Genomic DNA, 21,906 nt, shown 5'->3' with positions numbered 1-21,906 from the left:
CTTCTAACATAATATTTCAATAGCTTAGTAGACTGCTTCACGGAAGGGCGAGGACTAGAATTATTGAAACAGAGGCCAGGTGGAAGCTCTTGTCAGGGATGTTGGAGAGGTGATTCTTGTATCAGGTAAGAGTCAGACTCAATAATGTTTAAGTTCTCTCCTCACATTATAATGCTATTCTTAAAATTTCTTCTTCTTATGAATTTAGAAGGTATATAGTAGTTGTTTTTCTGATTCTGCACACATTTTATTGCCTCTAGATAATGCTTTTATATTATCAGGATGCACTTCTCCATGAGCAATTTTAGTTGGTGATGTGGAAGGAAAGGAACAATAAATTCCATAAGAAATGGCTTGATGATGGGGGTGGGTGGGAGGGCTGGGGGATATTTTCCTGATAGTTTTGGTGTGGGGAGCTGTTTTCCCAAGGGAAAGACTCAAGCATGCTGTGTGTGGACCAGTGATGAGATGGCTTGGTGGGGAGCTAGGTTAGTGTAGAGGTTTTGAGTATGGGCTGTGGACTAGATTACCCTTTGAGTTGTAACCCTGTGCCAGTTACTTAATTACTGTTAGCTTCACTGCCTTTGTCCTTTAAATGTCTCATAGGGTTGTTGTCGTGGTGAGATAAAGTGAGTGTGAGGTTTTAGCCTAGGAGAGGGTAAGAGCTCAGTAAATGTTAGCTATTGTAATTTTTTTAAAAAAGATTTTATCTATTTATTCATGAGAGACACAGAGAGAGAGGCAGAGACACAGGCAGAGGGAGAAGCAAGCTCCATGCAGGAAGCCCGACGTGGGACTCCATCTGGGGTCTCCAGGATCACACCCTGGGCTGCAGGCGGCGCTAAACCGCTGTGCCACTGGGGCTATCCTTAGCTATTGTTACTGTGTCAGTTTTTTAGTATGATGGGACCACTCAGGGCTTGGGAAGCCCTGGGCCAAAACAGGGCAGGCAGTATACTGGATTTGAGGCCTACCTTGTCAGGGTAGTCTTTGTACCTGGTACATTAGAATTTAATGTTAGAGAGAAGCTTATGGAGAAGAATGAGAAGGGTGGTGGGAGGGAATTGTTGGGGAGCTGGATGGAGAGCCATGCAGAGTGCTTGGTTGTGGTGCTTAGCGCCCAGGACTTCAGACTTTCAAGGAAAAGAAAAGGCACAGTGGCCGGGGATGGTTCAAGGAGGCTTCACTGAACATGTGGTCCACAAAGTCAGACAACTTCTAAATTAGCCAAGAGAAGAGGGGAGGGCCCAGAATCAGGAAATATCATGGGTATAAATGCTTGTGAAATACGTCTTTCCCACTCTCTGAGCCCTACCTGTGGACTTATTGCTCATCCTTCCAGCTCTGTAGAGTTGGTTCAAAGTGGTGTTTTCAACCACAAACATTAATGGAGCACCTGTTATGTCCTGAGCCTTGGAAGTATAAATATAAGTAAGAGTGATCTAGTAGGATCCTTATGCAAAAATTTTTCAAATAACAATTGCCTTGGTTATCTCTGATGTTCTAGTAGGTTGTTTAGTAGGATTGGGCTGGAGTCCAGGCATCTGCCTTTTCCAATAAGCACGTATGCAGTTTTGATGCCCAGCCTTGGTGAAGAATCCCTGGCTTGTGTCATTATCTGTTTATAAATATGGAGGCTGTTGGTGACCCATTGTGGATGTATGTGGTAGGAGCAATATGCAGAGGAACTCTTTAGTGGCAGTGATAGTCTAAAGAGCAGCCTGCTGTTCCATCCCTTTCCTATCCAATAGGGGGTAGGCAAGGGGGAGATGAAGAAAGGGAAGCAGTGTTTGGATTCTTAATTTGGAACCTTGAATTGTGTTACCCCCAGTTCTGAGTAGGTATAGTCACTGCTTCTTTCCTGTAACTCCCATTCCCTCTTGTTCCTTAGCTTCTCAGTTTGCTGTCCTTCAAACCCAAGTGGGTAGATGGGATGGATGGTTGGAAGATGGGTGACACTTGTCCACCCTGGGTACAGAGGGGACAAATTGGCATAAGTTACAGGAAGGGAGATTTTGATTCAAAATGAGGGTGAAGTGAAACTGTTTCTCACAATAAGAGTTGACCAACCACAGGAAGTCTGTCTTGTGCAGTAGTGAGTTTTCCATTGCAGGGAGTCTTCAGTGGTGGCTGTTGGTTCATCTCTCTGAGATGCAACAGGGTGGTCTTGAACTGCCACTGCTCAACTCTGGTTGGGGGAAGAGGAAGTCATTCCAGTTCTTTCCTTCTTTTTCAAACCTTGTTCCTACCCTCTATCATCCTTTCTTCTCTTTTCTATCCCACTTCTATTGAATTCTTAAAGCTTATGCTGTGTCTGTCAGAGATAAAAATGCCACTTAGGATCTACCTGGTGATTTGGTCAGTGCTGGTAACAAGCGACTTGTTTGGAGTCTGCTGACCATACAGGCATCAAAACCCATCCTGCTGATTTTTTTTTTATGGAGACAGTTCTCCCTCCAACAAGCGTGTGAGTTCCTGTGTGTGTGTGTGTGTGTGTGTGTGTGTGTGAGATGCTTGCACATGAGTATGAGTGGTGTAACTGGAGCTCAAAGTGACAGAGTAGCAGTTTGCTTAGGCGAGGTATGTGAATGGAGGGGTAGCTGTGGCCTTGGTTACCAGGGAAGACTAGTCCCTGCTCTTGTGTCCTGCCTCTTTCCCCCCACCCTCTCCTATTCCCCCTAGCCCCAGGCTCACTCCTTCAGGTTAATTTCCCTGGCTGCAGCTGTGACTCCCTCCTCCTCCCCCTTCCTTCCCTCCTCCATCTACCACACACACAGGCTTTGAGTTATGTGCCTCCTGTTCTAATGAGATAAACAACATAACTCTCACGGGGCTCTGCTCGTCCCTCTATAAGTGGAACTCCAGGGCTGAATGCGTTGGCCCTATAAAGGCACCCTGGTGCTTGTCAGCCTAGGGAGGAGGGCGAGGGAGGAGGGCTGGAGCCCTGAGAGAGTTCCTGGGGCCATTTGCTTGTTGAGATGAGGTGGAGTCAAGGCAGACATCAAAGAGAGGCCTGTTTCAACCCTCTTGGCTAAAGGAGCAAAGAGCAGCATGGGCATGCAGGGGTGGGGGGCCTTGTCCTACCACATGGCCATAGAGTCCAGACTCATCTAAGCCAGTTAACTCATGATAATGAATAACTGACATTTGCACAAGACTTCATGTTATAAAGAGCTTCTGCTTGAATATAAGCTAATCCCCACAACAGCCCCTGTAAGGTAGGTATTATTAATGTTCTTATGAATAAGGAGACAGGCTCAGAAATGTGTGGTGATATTTCTAAGGTTACAGGAGTGGTGGTATGAGGACTCATGTACTCTTCCTCTGCACCACAGGCCTTCTGTAATCCATCAGAGAAAGTTAAAGAATGATATAAAAACAATCCCCTCTTCTGGCCAAACTACCTACTACCAAGAGAGTCAGTGGGTCTAAAGCTATAAACTGAGCGACCCTAGGCTTCCTTGATGCTGCTGACCAAGTGCCACGGCCGCAGTCTCAGGGAGGGCATAGGCCCTTGGGCAAGTGTTGGCAATTTTGACCTCTTGTCTTCTAGGTCTTTTGAGAGTGCTGTCTGGACCAGTCCCTTCTTACTCACCTGCTCTTGGTCAGTTTGGAACACTATGAAGCAGTCTGTGGGGCAAGAAGGAGCCTAAGGCACAGAAACTGCCATCTTGGGTGGGTTCTGTACACACTTCTGGGCCCAGCTCTGGGGTCCCTCTGGGATGGTTTGGATGTGGGTGGATGAGTCTCCTGGAACCAGGAATAGAAAGTCATTCACTTCCTGCATTTCTGAATTTGATTGAGTTCTGGTTGAATTTATTCCTATTTTTTTTAAAGATTTTATTTATTTATCCATGAGAAACAGAGAGAGAGAGAGAGAGAGAGAGAGAGAGAGAGAGAGAGATAAAAGGAGAAGCAGGTGCCTCATAGATCCTGATGTGGGACTTGATCCCTGGACCTGGGATCAGGCCCTGAGCCAAAGGCAGTTGCTCAACTACTGAGCTACCCAGGCATTCTTGATTGAATTTATTTGATAAGTACTTCTTGATATGTCTACCAGGCATTGTGCTAAGTATGGGGGATACTAGAGATGGACACAGTTCCTGTCATCCTGGGTCTTATAAAACCAGTAGGGGAGACAGTCCAGAAAGCAGGCAATTAATGACAACACCTTGGGAGAAGCACTGGAACCTTGAGATGCTTTCAGGAAGGCCATGAAGCCAGTCTTGGTACATCAGAAAGAATATCCAGGCAGTAACTACATGATGCTTAGACATCCAGAGGTTCTTGGCCAGACATTGGAAAAATCTATAATATGTTTTTTTTAAAAAATAGTTGGCCCAATTCCTCCACTTGCTTACATTCAGATTAGGTAGTTCTGGCATGAATTTTTGGCCTTGATGTTAAGAAGTTCTCCAGGTTCAGTCTGGATTTTTGAGTTCAGCCTGGATTAAGAATCACTAACCCAAGATGAGTGGGACCAGTTCTGGATTGTAGAGTACTGGGTCAGCCCTTGTACTTGGCCTTTGTTGGGGTCCTGGGGCATACTATCCTCAGGGGTGGCTCAAGGGCCCAGAATCAATGCAGCCATTCAGGATTTCTAGGGTCAGAGATGACATGGTGCTGGAGTGAATCACCTCAGAAGATTGAATTATTCCCAGTGATGCCTTCCCTCAAAGACAGGTCCAAAACTGGACCTTTCATGAGAAGGAGAACAGTCTTGCTTGATTCATTTGGTCTTCTCCAAATCAACACAAGTCTGGTCCTCAGAGCACAGGGAGCTCAGAGCTTTGGGATCCTCTTACTATGCAGAAGCTATGAAGTTATCAACAAAATTGAGTATTAGGATGACTCTTGGACATGAAAATCCCTTAACTTAGGACATCAGAGATTTTTCTGGAAACTTGAGGCTCCATGGCCCTTAATGGTTTCTGAGAACCCAAATGGGGAGGGGTAGGGACCTCCAACTTCTTCATAGCCTTGCAACCTGTGAGTGCAGCTATGTGATTAGAAATGAAACTTAGCACACAAAGAGAATTAGAAAATTTTACTTCCTTTAGTACTGGAATAGTTGCCTCTGCTTTGGACTCAAACCAATAAATGGGTAGAGATGACTAGTAAAAATGAAAAATGAATAAATGGATATATAGCAATGAAACTCTTATAGATTACCTCTGCAAAAGATCCCCAAATGGCAGACAGCAGATGGAAATGGGGTCCTGATATTTAATATCCCTATGGCCCCAGGCCTAGGATGTGACCTTCCCACATGGGTCTAACAGTTGTCATATGCTCCATTTGCCTACGGAAGACTGAGTTGTGACTGATTACTGTGAAACTGGAACGTATTTGTTTACTCATTTATTAAGCAAATGTTTAGTTTGATTCTTCTATGTGTCAGACACAGTTCTCGTTCTGGGGATTCTGATGAGTATAAGACAAAGTTCCTGTCTGGATGAACCAGGCTTTTGACTCCAGACAAGAGTGAATTGCTTGTCTTCCACTGGTTTCTTCTGGGGTGCACCAGGCAGTCTTTTTAATTTGCACATCACCTGATCCCTTTTAAGCCCCTCTCGCTCTCCCTGTAGCCTCCACCCCCTGCTCTTTTTTCTCGGAATGGACCATGGTCTAGTGTGGAAAGTCCACATTCCTCCAAGGCCTCTGGCTGCCATGCCATGTGCCACAGAGGCCCCATAAGCGTGTTGCCTAATAAGTAAGAAGTCTCTTCACGGGGTGGTTGTTATGACAGATGATGCTGGTGGGGAACTTTGGAGCCAAAGGCCAAATCTAAATGGAGACAATAGAGAGACAGTGTGGTTGGTATACAAACTCAGCCACTGGACTCTTGCCTGTTTCTTTCTGTAAGTCCCAGGCAAATGGGCAGGGATATAGAAGTAAGCTGGCTCTGCAGGCCAAGGAGCCTGGTCACTAGAGTAGGCTTGTAGTGGATGGAGAAAGTTAGTAGGTAGGAGATCTGGCTCCTTGATTCTGTTTCCTTGAAATGTTTCCCGATTCAGGCCATCTATAGGTAGGCAGACTGACTTCTGTTGCTTTGCTTTGCAGAAAACCTGCGAACATGGACCTGTATAGGGGGGCAATTGATGGGTGGTAGCTGGAGGTCCACTGCCTTGGAAACACTGTAGTGAGGTTGAATCTGGAAAGGTCCCTCTGATCTCCCCAGACCAGGGAGCAGAACTGTCTTGGTCGTGGTGATGGAGTCACCCATGGTGGTCAGGGGCTTACTGAGGCAGCACGGTGGAGCAGACAGAGCAAGGGTCCTGGGGTCAGATGACCTAGATACTGCTCCTGCTTCTCCATCAACCAGCTGTGTGACCTTGACAAGTCACTTTACCTTTCTGGACTTCAGTTTCCTCTTACTATGAGTGAGAAGGCTGGACAGGGAGGTTTCCGAGGCTCCTTCTAGCCTGGAGCCTTTAACCTTTCTGCTGTCTCTGTCCATAGGCCTTGCCCCGGGTCAGCTCTACACATACCCTGCCCGCTGCTGGCGTAAGAAGAGAAGATTGCACCCGCCCGAGGATCCGAAGCTTCGGCTGCTGGAAATAAAACCTGGTCAGTACCCTCTGGAGCTTGGCTGGGCCCAGTGGCGGGAGAGGTGGGGAGGGCTGGGCTGGCCCAGGAGAAGGTAGCTTTGCTCCTTTGTCTATAGAGCTTTTGTGGGAGAGTGAACCTGGCCCATGGTACCCAAAGGTGTGCCTCTGTGCCTATTCTCATGTGTAAACGTGTCCATGTATCCACCTGAGCATCTCTTCCCTCTGGTGTCTTGTGTCTTCCCTTTTCTCTCATCTCTCTCTCATTACCCCGTGGGGTAAAGCAAGCAGGCAGGGGTGGGAACAGGCCCAGGAGGAATGCTTTTCCCAACAGGGCCCAAGGGGCTGTAGCTCTTTTGGGTGGTGTGATATCTTCCTGTGATTTCAAGTATAGAAACCTTGTCCCAGTTTCTGTGTTTCTGAGGAGAGTGGACCCCCAGCCCCTTATTGTGAAAGAGCTTTAGGAGCATCTTATATGAAAAGGGCCGGTTGCTAAAAATAGAACCATCTTGGGCACGGAGATGGAAGAGTCTGAGTTCAAAATTTGCCTCTAGGGGATGCCGGCTGCTTTGTGGCCATGCAGAAGGAACTGGTGAGTTTTCTAGGCTACTGACCCATTAGAACATTTCTGACTAGTTGGCTACCTTCAGACCAAGGCCAAGTGATTGCCCTGGGTTTTTTTTCTTTTTTAAAAAAAGATTTTATTTATTTATTCAAGAGAGACACAGAGAGAGAGGCAGAGACACAGGCAGAGGGAGAAGCAGGGTCCCTGTGAGGAGCCCGATATGGGACTCGATCCCCAGACCTGGGATCACGCCCTGAGCTGAAGGCAGACACTCAACCACTGAGCCACCCAGGCGTCCCTCACCCTGGGTCTTTAGTTTTAAGGGAGCCCCTGGTTTTGGGGGTTCTAGGGCTGGGAGGTGACTCAGTGTGGTGGGAACAGTGCTGTTAAGTAGAACAAAGGCAGAGCTGATGTGTCCCCTCCCACTGTCACCAGACAACGCAGACCTGGCTAAGTCTGGCTTCTTGGCAAGGTTACCTCACGCCTGCCTTCCCACGCAGCATTTTCTCTGCAAAATCGCTATTTACAGTTGTTTGGGATGCTCTTACTCATGGTTCTATGGTTAAGCCTGTTTTGATTGTTATTTTAACCCAGATTTCACTCATCGTAGAAGTTTTATTTGTTAGAGATGGGTGGAGGCTAGATTTTTCAATGAGCTCCATCTAGGTTCTCAATGGCCCTACAGAATTTACAGACCCTTGCAAACCCTTCAGGATGGTGACTGAGGTTGTTCCAAACTTCCCGAGACTCAGGCTGTCAGAGAGTCACATCTCCCTGAGCAGTATAATCTCACAGGAGTATAATGTAAGCCACATGTGTCATTTTATATTTCTAGTAGCCACATTAAACAAGGGAAAAAGAAACAGGTGAAATTAGTTTTAATTATAGATTCTATTTAACCTAACATAGCAATAATATTATCATCTTAGCATGTATAGTCAATATGGAAATTATGAGTGAGCTATTGTACATTCTTTTTTTGTATTGTTTTTTAATTCCAGTGTGTACTCTACACTTCTAGCACATCTCAATGCAGACTGGCCACATTTCAGGTGCTCATTTGCCACACATGGCTAGTGGTGCCCATATTGGTTGGGGTGGTTCTAGAACTACACTCAAAGTGTGGTCTTGACTGGCAGCACAGGCATCCTCAGGGAGCTTGGTAGAGCTGCAGAATCTTGGGCCTCTGCCCAGACCTGCTAAGTCAGAGTCTGCAGTTTACCATATCCCCAGGACCTCATTTCCCATGATGCACACTGAAGTTTGGGAAACACTGGTTTTAAAGACTTACAGGTGGCCAGATCAGAAGTCTGCATGGCATGACTCCCCATCACCTGTGTTTCTTTATTAAAACATGAATGATTATCGGTATGAACAATTTATTTTGGAGGTGGGACTTCCTCCTTCTTCCAGAATCATTGATCCTGTTCTTTTAGAAGTTCCATGGATGAGTGAGGAGGTAATCCCTGGCTTGATCCTTCCCTGGATGAGTTTAATTCAACTCCATCCAGAGCTTTACAATAGCAAGAGGTTAACTACATGCCAGGTTGGCTGTGTGGATTTTGAAGGGAGCATATTATTTGAGATATATCCATTAGCTGGATATGTCTCCATGTTGGAGTATATACTCCTCTGGGTATATTTCCCCATTTGTACATATGCACAGTGGTGCTTGGGATTCCTAGTTGGGCTTCAGATTAACCATGAGGATCACCTAAGTCATATGTCTTTGCCCTTTCTTAGACCCCCTTCCTTACTCCTTTAATTAAAAATTAAAAAAATTTGAGTAAGCAACACAGTCATGTGTTTTGACATTTGAAGGATATATTGTATAGTGAAAAATAAGACCTGGTCTCCAAAGAGGTAATTAGGTAATCAGTGGCACCAGTTTTTTGAGATTCTTCAGATTTTCTATGTACACACCAAGAGTTACATCCATATGACCTTTCCTCGTCTTTTGACATAGCACAGCCACCTTGTGTTTTGCCCATTCCATTTAAAAATGTGCCTCGGGCATCGGCCATATCAATACATAAAGAATTTCCCCATTCCTTTTTTACAGTTGCACAATATTCTATTGTATGAATGTACTGCAGCTATTTTAACCAGGCTGTTCCCAAGTTTTGTCTCCAATCCTTCCAATTTAACTAGAGATGTAGTGAATGTTTTCATATTCATATATGAATTTCTATTAAATTTCATATGTGAGGACATCTCATACATAACTTGTCAGTTTAAATAAATACTTGACAATAATTTTAAATTGTTAGTCTTTATTCTTAATATTTATGTAGAAAGTCTTCTTTTTAAAAGATTTATTTATTTTAGAGAGCGCAAGCATGAGCAGGAGGGGCAGAGAGAGAGGGAGAGAAAATCTCAAGCAGTCGCCATCCTGAGCTCAGAGCCTGACTTGGGGCTTGCTCCCATAATTCCACGACCCTGAGATCATGGCCTGAGCAAAAACCAAGAGTCAGATGCTTAACTGAATGTGCCACCAGGTGCCCCTAGAAAGCTTTCTTAAGAATACTTTGTATTAGACTATTGGATTGTCTTTTATGGAGTTGAAGATATTTTGTGCTGTAAAACACCTCAGACACTATTAACTCCAATTTCTTATTTTATGAGGTCCAGGCAGGTTGGGAGACTTACTCAAAATCACACAGCAATTCCTGTGGAAACAAGTGGAGAATCCACTTGCTTGCTTTCGCTGTTCATTGCTTTTTTTGCTTCTTTATGCTGCCCATAGGTATACTAACTTAGAAAAACTTTAGCAAAACTTTTCCTTTAAAAACTTTATTTTATGATTATAAAACTAATATGAAAATGATTAAAATGTACCCAGGAGATAGTTGGAATTCCTTTAGTTATAAATGTCAGACATCTAATCAAACTAACCTAGGGAAAAACCAAAGGGAAGTTGGTTCATGTAATGGTAAATCTCAAAGTTGGCCTGGTTTCAGGCATAGCTGCATCCAGGGGCTCAAACATCATAGTGAGGGCTCTGAGCCTCTTTCTGCCTCTACCTCTCTTCTCCTCATGGGGCAGGCAGGGTGGCTGTCAGCAGCCCCAGACTGAGTACTCATTAGACTCAGCAGAAAGCAGTCCCCTTCGATGGCTGTGGCAGAGAAGTCCTGGGAAGGACTGATTAGCTGGCTGGGTTTATGTGTGTCCTACCAATCACTGCCACCCAGGGGATGGGGAACTCTGATTGAATCATCATCGTCATCATCATAACCAGTGTCTGAACAGCACACTGTAATTTGCAAAGCCCTTTACAAAGCATTTTCATTTATAGCATTTCCTTTGGTCCTTACCATAGCCCTGGGAGGCAGAGAAGGAAGGAGGGTAACAGTAGAAAAAGCCCGCTTTATATGTTAGGGAAATCAGGCTGCGGACAGAGCCAAGCAAGGTTTACTGTGCTGCTCACATATCTGGGAACTGACAGTCTCATTGTTGGTGAGACTGAGGGAGAAGTTATTTTATGAGTGTCTGGCCCTTTTGTCTACATTTACTTTGAGCACACTGGCCTCCCAGCGGCTGAATGTGGAGCAGCTGGCGTCACAGCTGGCTTTGGACTTGCCCCATCCTTGGGCCTGTCATGACCTGTGGGTGGTGGGAAATGGAAGAACCCTGGGGCTGGTGGTTTGCTGGAGACAAGTGCCCACCAGCACATCATGCCTCTATCCGTGATCCTTTGAAAGGTTTCCTTTGCCTCTGCCTTCATGCTTGGGACAGAGGCTCAGGTGGCTGCTCCAGGTCTTAGGCTGATAAAGACCAGCCCCTGAGATGACTCGATTCCTGGGGGAGGACCCTCTCTGGAAAAATTGAGTGCCATTTGGTAACCACATATGGTGTAACCATATCCCAATGTGGCCAAAGATCCTAAGTAAGTTGGGCTCCCCCAAGGTGGGCTCGTTCCTCCATGCCGGCATCTAGGCACTGAGAAACATAAACAGCCAGGCCGGCAATAAATAACTGAGCTCTTTCTCAGGTGAACTTGTGTCCCCTCTTTGGGGGATCAGATCTACTGCTAAGCCTGCTAAAACCCAGACCCCCAAAGCCATGGGCCAAATGTTTGTCATTTCCATATGCCATTTTGAGTTCATTCTACGGGGGCCAGGCTCTCAAACTACCACTGCACCGGCCTGCCACCGCGGGCTGGGAATGAAGATGCCAGGGGACGGCCTGAGAGAGTCACGGCACCTCAGCCTCAGACCTCAAAGCATCAGGGCCCATCTAGAGAACATGAAGCAGCACGGATCACTCTTTTTCTCGAGGAACCACATGTCTGAGTTTGAATTTTTCACACAAGCCAGGATGTCAGGAAAGGGCCTTCATCCAGGGCCTCAGCTCCTCTGAATGGTACGTTTGTGCAAAAGTAGAAGGTGCCCCCTCCGGGTGCATGTTTACAAAGTGATGTCCCTTCAGGTGGGTTAAGTAGAGCACAAGCTGGATCTCAGGCATGTCCATCCCCTTGGCAGGTCCCCACCTTTCCATGGCTCTGCCCTCGGTCGTTTATAAAATGCAGTCTCTAGCTGAGAGGACTCTTTCCCTCCTTTAGGATGTTATGTCTTCCAAGCACGGGGTCAATTCAGACAGTATTTTTAAATGACTGCCTCTTATTTTTTGATCTGGGTTCAAAGAGAACTAGGTGTTTTGGTTGGCATTTTTGAGTGTGACTTGGGGTAGAGTCATGGGGAGAGTCCCTGGGGGATTTGCTGCAAATTCCTAGGACGTAGGGGCAGCCATCTGGGTGAATGAAGGCCTATCTTCCCAGGGATAGAGAGTAGTTGAAGGAACAGAGCTGGGGGAGAGGCTAAGGATCTCCTCTCTCACACACTGCAGTGGAATTGGGTATAACCTTTTGAAGGTCAATGATTAGTACCTATCAGGATTTAAAAAGCACTTGACCTTTGACCTAGAAATTCTGCTGGGAATTTATCTTATACACAAATGTATATTTCCAATGTGTGAAGTTGTCCATTGTGACATTGTTCATAACAACAACAACAACAACAATAATAATAACAACAAAGCATGGGAACAACCAGAAGGTACATTGATAGGGAATTAGTTAAATATATAGTATATTCGTAAAATGGAATAATATTTTGTCTTTTAAAGACATGAGTAGGAACAAAAATGGAAAGATATCTAAGACGTATTGTTAAGTGGAAAAAGAAAAGCAAATTGCACAACATTATGTATAATCCTTTTTGGGCAAACCTTGCTGAAAATCGATAATCAATTTGTCCAACCTGAGCTGAATCTCTTTAAATTTATGGAAACTAGAAGACTAAGTCTATGTTGAAAGAAAACCAATGAATGAACCTATCAATCCTTGGCACCCCTCTACCAACCAGCGCCTATGGTACCATCCTGTCTTCTCTCTTCCCTCCCAGCCTCCCACTGTGAGTCCCCTGAGGTCCCCTTGACAAGCTCCAGGAATGTAGTTATGTCTGTGATGCTCAGAGCCTCCCTTGGGCTCCACTGTCAGCACCCTCATTTCCTTGGGGGAGAGGGAGAGGATTTCCCCTGATTTGTGAGAGATGGGGGCACTAGCCCGGAGCACAGTTGTCTCAAGGCATGAGTTTCCTTCCATGTCAGGCCCCTCTATGGATAATGAGGAGATGCCACAAGCAATTTATTATGCCAACACCCAGTTTTGTACCTCCTGTCTTCCTTTGTGTCCCGGCCTGAATCCTGCCAGTGGTGGTAGGCAGCTTTCAGCAACAGAGGCCAGCAGGTAAGAATTGTCCTTGACCTCAGGTCTGCAGAGCTGAGAGCTCCATCAGGAAAGCAGGTCAAGGCAAGGGGAGGGGTATAGATTAGGAATCTTGAGGGACTTTGGGGAAAGTCTGAGGACAGGGCTGCAGGACCATCTACCTCTGGTTCAATACCACCCCCCCCACCCCCCCAAGGCACAGAGCTCATCTGGACTGAGGACACATCTCAGGGTGAGGGGTGGGGAGGCAGATCATCTCTGCTGTCGTTCAGTCATTGTTCAGGGCTAGATTACACACCGATGGATCACCCCCAATCCTGCTGTCTTCATCCCATCTCCCTCACAGTGAATATGCCATCCTGCCGGTGTTTCTTCACCACTTGCCGAAAATAAAAATGTGTCCGGGCACGGGTGGAATGGGGCTGAGAGCTGGGGAGAGCTCTCTGGGACTTGGAAACACTCTGTGTCCCTGGACCTATGTGTTTCTCACGCCTAACATCACCCCTCCAATCTGTCTTGAATAAATATCTTGCAACCTCCTACTTGCCTGGGCGTCTGAAGGACAACACATACAACATTATTTCTCTCTGCCGACTGACAATGGAGTTCAGTGTTCTCTGCAGCTTGCACTTGGCTGCAGTGGCGAACGCAAGGTGTTTCAAGGCGCAGCCATCACAATTCAGGCAACGTGAAGACTGGGGCAGAGGCCTGGTGCCAGAGAGGGGGCCTCCCCTGGACCATTTCCCCAAGAATGGAGCTCTGTCCTTGCGAAGGGGGAGCCGAGCTGGCAGGAGAGAAAGGTGGATAGTAAATATCCACCAGAAGGCCCTGGAGCAGGGCAGATGTTGGGCAAAAGCCAGCTGATTAAAAAAAGAGGCCTTTAACTTCACTTTGTGTGTGTGTGTGTGTGTGTGCGCTTGTGTATTTGAATGAAGAAAAGAAAAAGGCTGAGAACAAACTTTTACTTGTGTCTCTTTGGATTAAATGCTTGGATGGTCTGCTTGGATCAATTTAGCATCTTCCGACCCCAGACCTTTTGGTACCCCTGGTCTAGGGTAGGTTTTCTCTTTGTTTTAGAGGTTGGAGAACTGTGGCATTGAATTAGGAAGTGAATTCCCCTGGGGCATAACAGCGGGGAGGCCAAGGAGAGAACCCCAAGGGAGAGCCTGTTGGAACTGGCGCCATGTTGCTCCAGGACCCAACACACAAGTTTGTGGTGCCGTTCTCAGACCAACAGGGCTTTACAACAGATGTTCTTTCTGCTTCTGGAATGTACCTGAGGCCTTGTAAATCCCTCCTGCTCCAGGATACTTGGGGAGCAACACGGCTCTTTGCCCCCCTTGCCAAATTCCAAGGGTGTTGGGAGGGAAGGCAGCCAGGAATAATAGGGTTCTGGTACTTTCCCTTGGATTTTTTTTTTTTTCTCTTTGGCAGCCACTCAATGACCGGGGATGAATGACCAGGATAGTCACCACCCACCACACGTCGTTGGGGGAACATAAGCAGAAGGACAGGACCCCCGAGGAGATGGTAGGCTAGGGTGCCTCAAAGCGGAGGCTGCCCCAGCAGACCAACAAGCAGGTCACGAGGACCCTCAGAAAGATGCCCCCCCCCCCCCCAACCAAGAGGGCCAATCCAGGCAGAGAGGACTTGGGTCCTGCCTGCCTGCCAGGGGTGGAGAGGCCTGTTTCGCCTGCCTAGGGTGCTGTCCCTGCCGCACTAAACTGCCAGAACTCCACAGATGGGAGCAGGCTGCGGCCAACTTCCCCAGCTTTTGCAAATCCTGCATCTTAATTAGTTCCCTACTGCTTTTGTACATGGCCCACATTTTAATAGTCTCCAGGCTTCTCCCACCATTTGCTCTCTGATGTTCGGCGCGATTTCTCTTCTCCTCCAGACAGTCCCCCTGACTCCTCCAGCACCCTCCCGGTCCGGGAGCCACTTAAGGAACGCCGATGTGCCAAGCATGTAGCCCGAGATTGATGAGCCTGTCAGCTGGCTCCCTCTGCCCCTCGCCCTCCCCCTTTCCCGGGTGCTCCTCGCAGGGATGAGCCAGGCGGGGGTGGGCGAGATGCTTGGCGAGGGAAGGGACCCGTGGAGCCCCCAGCCAGGTGTGCGCCAGTGGACACCGTGACCTTCTCCCGGCCTGCAGAGGAGTCTGGCTGTGTCCTTCGGAGGGGAAGGACACTCCGGCTCCCACCCGCATCTGTCAGGGCTTATCTGGCTCTGTGCGGGGGGCTCCCTGGGCTTGGTACAGCTGGGAGGATGGATGCCTTCAAGTGCATCAGGGGGAAATGACCAGTCATTTATCTCCTTCCTGCAGTGTCAGAGCCCGCAGCCATCCATCCTGGAGGTTTGCAACAGCAGCTCCTTTAGCTCTTGTTGGCCTCAGGAGCAGGAGAGTCGGGAAGAGGTGGGCAGGCCAGTCCCCCCACTCCCGCCTCACGCTGTGACTCTTGGCACCCTCTTTGCCTTCCTGGCAGGCTGGGGGACCGAGCCAGGGTCGTCTCAGCACTGCATGCACCCCGCAGGGCTCCGGGAGCTGGGTCTGGCAGAGGATGTGTCCTCGGGGCAGCTGGCACAGCCACCGCAGGGTCTCCGTGGTCACACGTGCCATCCCAGCACGCTTAGAGCACGGGTCATCAGACCAAAGCCACCCAGTTACCCCCTGCCTGCTCACGGTGTCCCTCCCGACGGGGACGTACGGGCTTGGAGGGTAGGGACCTGCCTTCCTTCGTCTGTATCCCCAGCGCCCAGCAACAGGCTGGTCACATAGCAGGTGGGCAGTAAAGATTTATGAAAGGGATGGAGGAGAGGGGGGTGCCCAGTGTTTGACCCCAGTCTTGGAGAACATGGTGTTTCTCAGCAGGCCCACGTCACAGATGAGGGAGACTGAGCAGAGAGAAGCCTGGGCTTTCTGTCCCGGCTTTGCCATCTTGCCTCTCTTTGGTCTTAGGTCATAGGGTCCTTTGCTGTGCCCCACAGCTGTGCCCTGCAGGAGAAAAGGCACCAAAGGTTCCCAAGGCTTGGGTTCAAGTCCAGACCCCTCCACCCACTGGCCGTGTGATTTGGGGCAGTTACCTAACACCTCTGGCCTTGGTTCGCCGGCTGTGAAAGGCAGACCATGGCAGCTGCTTCGCTCACATCATCGGGCTGTTCTGAGCGTCCCGAGGGAGGCTGGCCCTGGAGGGTTTCCACTGAGATGCCATCTCTGGGCTGCACTGCTGGGTGGGCCGCAGGGGTCTCGCCATGTCTGTCTCCAGCCTAGTGACGTGCCTGTTGTTGGAAGAGCATGTGCTGTCTGGCCTGGAATGGGACTGCATTCTGCCTTTCAGTCTTTTACAAAGCCCCAAGTCTGGAACCTTCTACACCGAGGACAGAAGACCTGGCACCTGGCCATGGGATCCACCTCTACCAAACCCACAGCTTGCAAAAGTCACCCCTTGTGTCCCAGAACTCTGGCATCTGTTGCCCAGGGCACAGAGGTCAACTTGGAAGGCTTCCTCCCCACTCTTACTAACACCTGTCACCCCATGGTGTGCTAGGCAAGGCCTGTCTGACTGGCTCGTTTCTCCTACCCATGGCCTAGGCCAGTCCACTATTCCTCTGTGGACTTGCTCCATACCTCTGCCGCTCAGTGTGGGGCACCTGCACTCTATCCTGGTTCACTGTGTGGGATGCTCCCCCCACCCCCCAACCCACGGCCCCAGGCCAGGGGTTAGGGGTCTGCTCCCAATACATATTGCCTCCCGGATGTATCTGGAAACCAGGCGTAAGTGCCACGAAGACGGGGCTTGTCTGTGTCATGCTCAGCCCTGTCCTGAGCCCCAGGCTCGTGGGTGGGGCCCCACACATATTGCAGTAACTCCCGACTGGCCTTCCCACTCTGCCTTCCTTCCATCAGTTATTTTCAGAGTGTTCCTCCTAAACTATAGGCAGCAGCATGTCACTCTTTGCTCGAAGCTTCCAGTGGCTTCTGATCACACTCAGAGGGGCAGCCAACCTCCTCTCGGTGGCCTGCCCTGCAAGGCCCCTGTAACTCTGGATAGGTCTCGTACTCTCCTCTCTGGCTCACTGTGCTCCAGGCAGATGGGCCCCAGCTTTAGGGTCATTGCACTGATGACTCCTTTGCCCAGAACGTCCTTTCTTAGATATCAGCATGCCCCCTCTCCCCCCTCCTCAGGTTTGGGTTTTCCTGGCCACATTTCAAAGTGTAACCACCCTCCCACTTCCCCCGATGCTCCAACATCCCCTCCTCTGCTCTGTGTTCCTCCCAAGCACTGACTATTGTCTATTGTGCCAAAGGTCTCACTCGTTTATTTTAGGTATCTGACACAGTTTCTACGAGGGCATGACTTTTTCTCTCTTGTTCACAGCGGTGTCCTCGGCACCTAGAATAGAACCTGGTACATAGTAAGTGCTCAGTCATTTATTTGTCCAATGAATGGCGAGGGCAAGGCGCTTTCCACGTGGTTCTGGCCATGATTTCCAAGCCGGCAGGACAGGGCCCACCCTGGAAAAGCAGGGCTGGCATCTTGCCTTCGAGCTGTGCTTCATTGTTGGCCTCCTCTGTCCTCAGCACAGCTCTGGACTCAGCCTCTTCGCTTTGGCTCTCCCTGGACCCGGGCCCCGGCTCTGGAAGCTGTGCCTCATGGCTTCCGCTTCCTCTGGTTGAGAGGAGCAGAGGGTGAGGAGTTTGCAGGGAAGTGCCACCACTTTGGAGGCAGAAGGGAGGGCTTTCACACTGATTGAGCATCGTGCCCCTTGTGCAGGTGCTCTGTGTCCCTTGTCTCCCTTGGTCCCACAGCAACACCAGGAAGTGGGCTTTGATCCCCCAGTTTGAGAGAGAGAGAGAGAGAGAGAGAGACTGGAAGACTGATCAAGGCCCAGTGTGTGGCATGGGGAACTAAAGCTGAGGTTTCACTCCAGAGCGGCCTCCTGCATTTTCTGGTTGTCTGTATTCCCTTGAACACAAGGTTAGCCATCACCCCTCCGTATGCCCCCACCATCCCTCCCTTCCCTCACCCCATCCTGCTAAGCTGCACTGACCTGGTACCTGCCCGCCAGCCCAGGGGTGAGCTTCCTTTGGCAGGGGGTGTTCTTCTGTGTCTCTGGGGTGGGGAAATGCTTATCTGATGGGCTTGCCCCGGTACTGTGTTCGAGGACCCATCCTTGCATGTTGGCTTGGGGGTGAGTGGATGGGCACACCCAAGAGTGGGGGCAGAGGCCATATGGGGAAACAATCAGCCCTCCTGTTGTGTGGATATCCTGGGATCCTGAAACAGGTGGTAACATGGGCCTGCAGGGTGCAGCCTGGGTGATGGGTCCTCAATGTGAACCTCATCTATTTTGAGCTTTCTGAATCACAAAACAGGGAGTCACATGTAGCCAAGCAAATGGCACCCCTGAGGAATGAGCAGATGGATTCCTGGGCCTGCCACCATCTCAGGAAAGGCTCTGGTCTGTGCCTCACCCCAATCGCTTCCCTTGTGGGGTGAATGATAACAATTTCCATCCCCCAACCTCCCTCCCCATGAGCCTGAGAGTCTGATGGGGATAAATGAATTAACGATTCTTAAGCTCCCTGCTTCTTGGTGTAAGTTGATGTACAAATCCAAGGAAATATGATGAGCTTAACTCCTTAACAATAATAAGCACTCAGAAGAGAAAACTGCACATTTGTATTTTTAAAGAAAAACTAGAGGCAGGTAAAAAAAAAAAAAATAAATCTGTGCACTCCTGATGTAGCCGGAGGATCGTCTGCCATTGTCTGTGGGGTTTCTCACTCCCTTTTGCACCGTTACTCTGTCTCCAGGCCCTGGCGTCACGGAGAGCCCGTGATGGATGGACGGATGGATGTGCCTTGTCGGGGTGTTTCACCACTATTTCCCTTGGGGCAGACTGTCTGTTGGCAGAGCACAGCCTCCCGAAAGATGGTATCTCTTGCAAACTCGACAGCTAACAGACAGCTCCTCTGTTTGTATATTTCCCCAAAGAAGAACTGTCTTAATCTGTTTTTTATATGGCATATTTTATTATAATCCATATATGACTTGCAAGTTCCCAGTCCTCCACCCTGAGCCAAAAAACGCATGAGGAGTCAGAGGCTCCGTGAGCCGGTGACATCCAGGCGTTTGCATTTTTAAATGGCCTGGGATTTAATTACTCACTGTGCTCCCATGTTGCACTTTCGGGCTCATCTCGCCTGCATCCTGTTAATGAGCTCAGTGGCTCCAACAACCCAGTGGAAGCTTTGCTTTCAGTGTGTTGGGTGGCAGGCTTGGGGCACCTGTGTCAAAGGCCTGTGGTTTTGATTTCTACCCGAGAGGACGGCTGCCGTGTCCACAGCCCTAGATAGAAGCCACTGCTCGTCTCTGGCAATTTTTTTTTTTTTGCTTTTATTCATGCATTTGTTTCTTTCTCGCCCCCCCCCCCCCTTTTAAAATACTTTCTATGCTTCAATCCTTGTTTGTCTAGGAGGTTTTTTCTTATTTGGAAACCGATTTGCTTCGGTTTGCACAGAAGCTGTCTCTGGTGTGATGGATCGTGCTGGAAGTCACCCAAGGAGTATCTCTGTTCCCAATTAGAAGTAGAGGTAGAGCTGCTTACGGGGGCCCAGGGAGGCGGCTGGCTTGGGTGACAGCTGCTGCCGCTCTGGAGAGAGTAACGATCCGTGGGTTTATATCCTTGTGTATAAAATCAGGCTAATTTAAAGATGAATTATGTGTGGGTTTTGGATCATTTTCTTTTAATGTTAAATGTTTGATGGCTGTTGTCAGGTTATGTGGTCCCCAAATTTGTATGAGGGTCAAAATGAGTACACCTATAAAGGATTACTAAATTCCATCTCTAGATGGAATTTATTAGAATAAAACAATCAATGACATCCCTGAGGGCTCGATAGCATGTCTGGGATGTACGTTGTGCAAGAGCTTGGACCTGTTACCTTGTTTTTCCCTTCACTCTGGGACCTCCTGTGGTCAGGAGCCAGGGAATGTACCCTCTCCTGGTTTGTTGGGAGGGCACTGGTTAGCCTGTCATTCTGACCTTGCAAGCCTTACCCAGAGTGCTTTGAAACCAGGGCTTGCCAGTGGTCAGCTAGAACACTGTCCTGGGATGGTGCTCAGCTGGGTATGAAGAAGGCACATTAAGAACCATATTTGGGGACGCCTGGGTAGCTCAGCAATTGAGCGTCTGCCTTCAGCTCAGGGTGTGATCCCAGGTCTGGGAATCCAGTCCCACATCAGGATCCCCGCAGGGAGCCTGCTTCTCCCTCTGCCTGTGTCTCTGCCTTTCTCTCTCTCTCTCTGTGTCTTTCATGAATAAATAAATAAAATATTTTTAAAAACCCCATAATTAATGTCCTTCCACTTTTTGGGAAACAAAATCATAGTACATGTCACTTTTAATGGTATAAACCTGCACTAATACGGTAGCCACTAGCCACATGTGGCTACAGAACACTTGAAATGTGGCTAATCTGAATTGAGATGTGCTGTAAGTATAAAATAAATACCAGATTTTGAAGACTCAATGCAAATCAAAGGATGCAAAATATTGAATTAATTTTTTTAGTATTTGTTACATGTTGAAATGAGAATGTTTTGGATATAGTGGATTAGAAAACATTAAAATTAATTGCACCTGTTGTTCTTTGTTTTTAAAATGTAGCTGCTGGAAAGCTTAAAATTATATAAGTGGCTGGCATTGTATTTCTATTGGACCATGCTGCTGTACCATTAAAATTAGGATTATTTTAACTTCAACAGTAATAAATTGTAGCATTTATGGGGAACATGGACCAAAGATCCCAGTCTCTTTACATATACAATCAAATTTCTGATTGTAAGTTTTGAATGGGAAAACCAAAACCCAAACAAAAAATTGATAAGCTTCATTTTCCACTCTGTTTCCATGCTTCCATGCTGTTTTTTTTTTTTTTTTTTTTTGTGGATCTCTGAGAGTTTCTTTATGTGGTGTATTACCTTGTTTAATCTTCACATCAATACAATGAAATATTGTGATCACCCTCACTTATCACGTAAGGAAACAGAGACTCAGAGGTCTAAGTAACTAGTCCATGGTCCTTTAATACATGGCAAGGCTATAGCTTGACTCCAGGGCTGTCTGAAAGCAGAACTTCTATGAGCCGATCAAATATTTTGGCAATTAGGCAAGGATAATGCCATGGAGTTTCCCTGTGACCCTGGGAAGGGCTCCTTACCTTTCTGTGCTACACTTTCCTCCTTGAGGGATTGGACTCTATATGCTACTGGAAGTCCCTTCTGGCTCTTTGCATGTGGCCCATATCACTGTTCCCAATTTCATTCTTTTTTTCTCTCTTAGTTCTTCTACTGTGTGCATGTGGTAAGTGAGCAGAGGACCAAGAGAGTAGGCTGAATTATGGGAAAATAGGATGGAGGAGTATTTAGCAGGAGAGGAAGGAGGAGGAGGAAGTGGATGGAAAGCTCTGTGTGGGGTCAGTACTGTGCAGAAGGGGTGAACACCACATGGGGATGTTCACATAGAACAGAGCCCGAACTGTGACACAGACCTGCTCTCAGCCTCAGCACAGATCTATCTTTCATCTTGAAATATGAAAACTATGAAGAGAGTTTGGGGATGTAGTGGAAATGCCCAAAGGTTTGGAAAAGAACTTTTCGAGGAAGAACCAAAGAGAGATAAAGTGACATCTGTACAAGCTAGAGTATGTGAATGGGTTCTGGAGGCAGACGGGTCAAGGCTGGGTGCTGTGTGATATTAAACAAGTTCTATACCTCCCTAGGCTGCAGTGTCCTCAGCCGTGAAATGGGTTAGTAACTGTGCTCAACTCTTGGGTGGTGGTGGGGGTTAAGCAATAAGAACAGCCACCACATGTTGAACGTTTACCGTGTGCCGAGCACTCTGCATGTACATAAGCGTATCAGCGCCCGTTGGGGCTCAGCCTGGGCCTGCAAACTACTAATAAGGGGCTCTCACATGATCTTAATGGCATCTAGGAAAGATGTTTGGCTGAGTTTTTGTTCTGCTGTGTGGCTTTCTGTGAAGCTACTGAACTTCTCTGAGCC

General features: G+C 48.0%; 1 protein-coding gene across 4 annotated transcripts in view; it reads left to right on the top strand.

Moving 5' to 3' along the window:
- DPF3 (double PHD fingers 3) overlaps positions 1-21,906 on the top strand; it is a 258,874-nt gene that overhangs the window by 114,778 nt on the left and 122,190 nt on the right. For all 4 annotated transcript variants that reach the window (XR_012002230.1, XR_012002229.1, XM_026008532.2 and 1 more), the window contains exon 3: positions 6,463-6,570. Coding sequence is in view for 2 of the 4 variants with exons in the window: in XM_026008532.2 (XP_025864317.1) it covers positions 6,463-6,570 (108 nt within the window). In the remaining 2 variants the exon portion in view is untranslated. The remainder of the gene's footprint in view (positions 1-6,462; positions 6,571-21,906) is intronic.

Source organism: Vulpes vulpes, chromosome 6 (assembly GCF_048418805.1).
Source record: "Vulpes vulpes isolate BD-2025 chromosome 6, VulVul3, whole genome shotgun sequence".
Classification (NCBI taxonomy): Eukaryota; Metazoa; Chordata; class Mammalia; order Carnivora; family Canidae; genus Vulpes; species Vulpes vulpes.
This window is presented reverse-complemented; position numbering and strand designations above follow the sequence as displayed.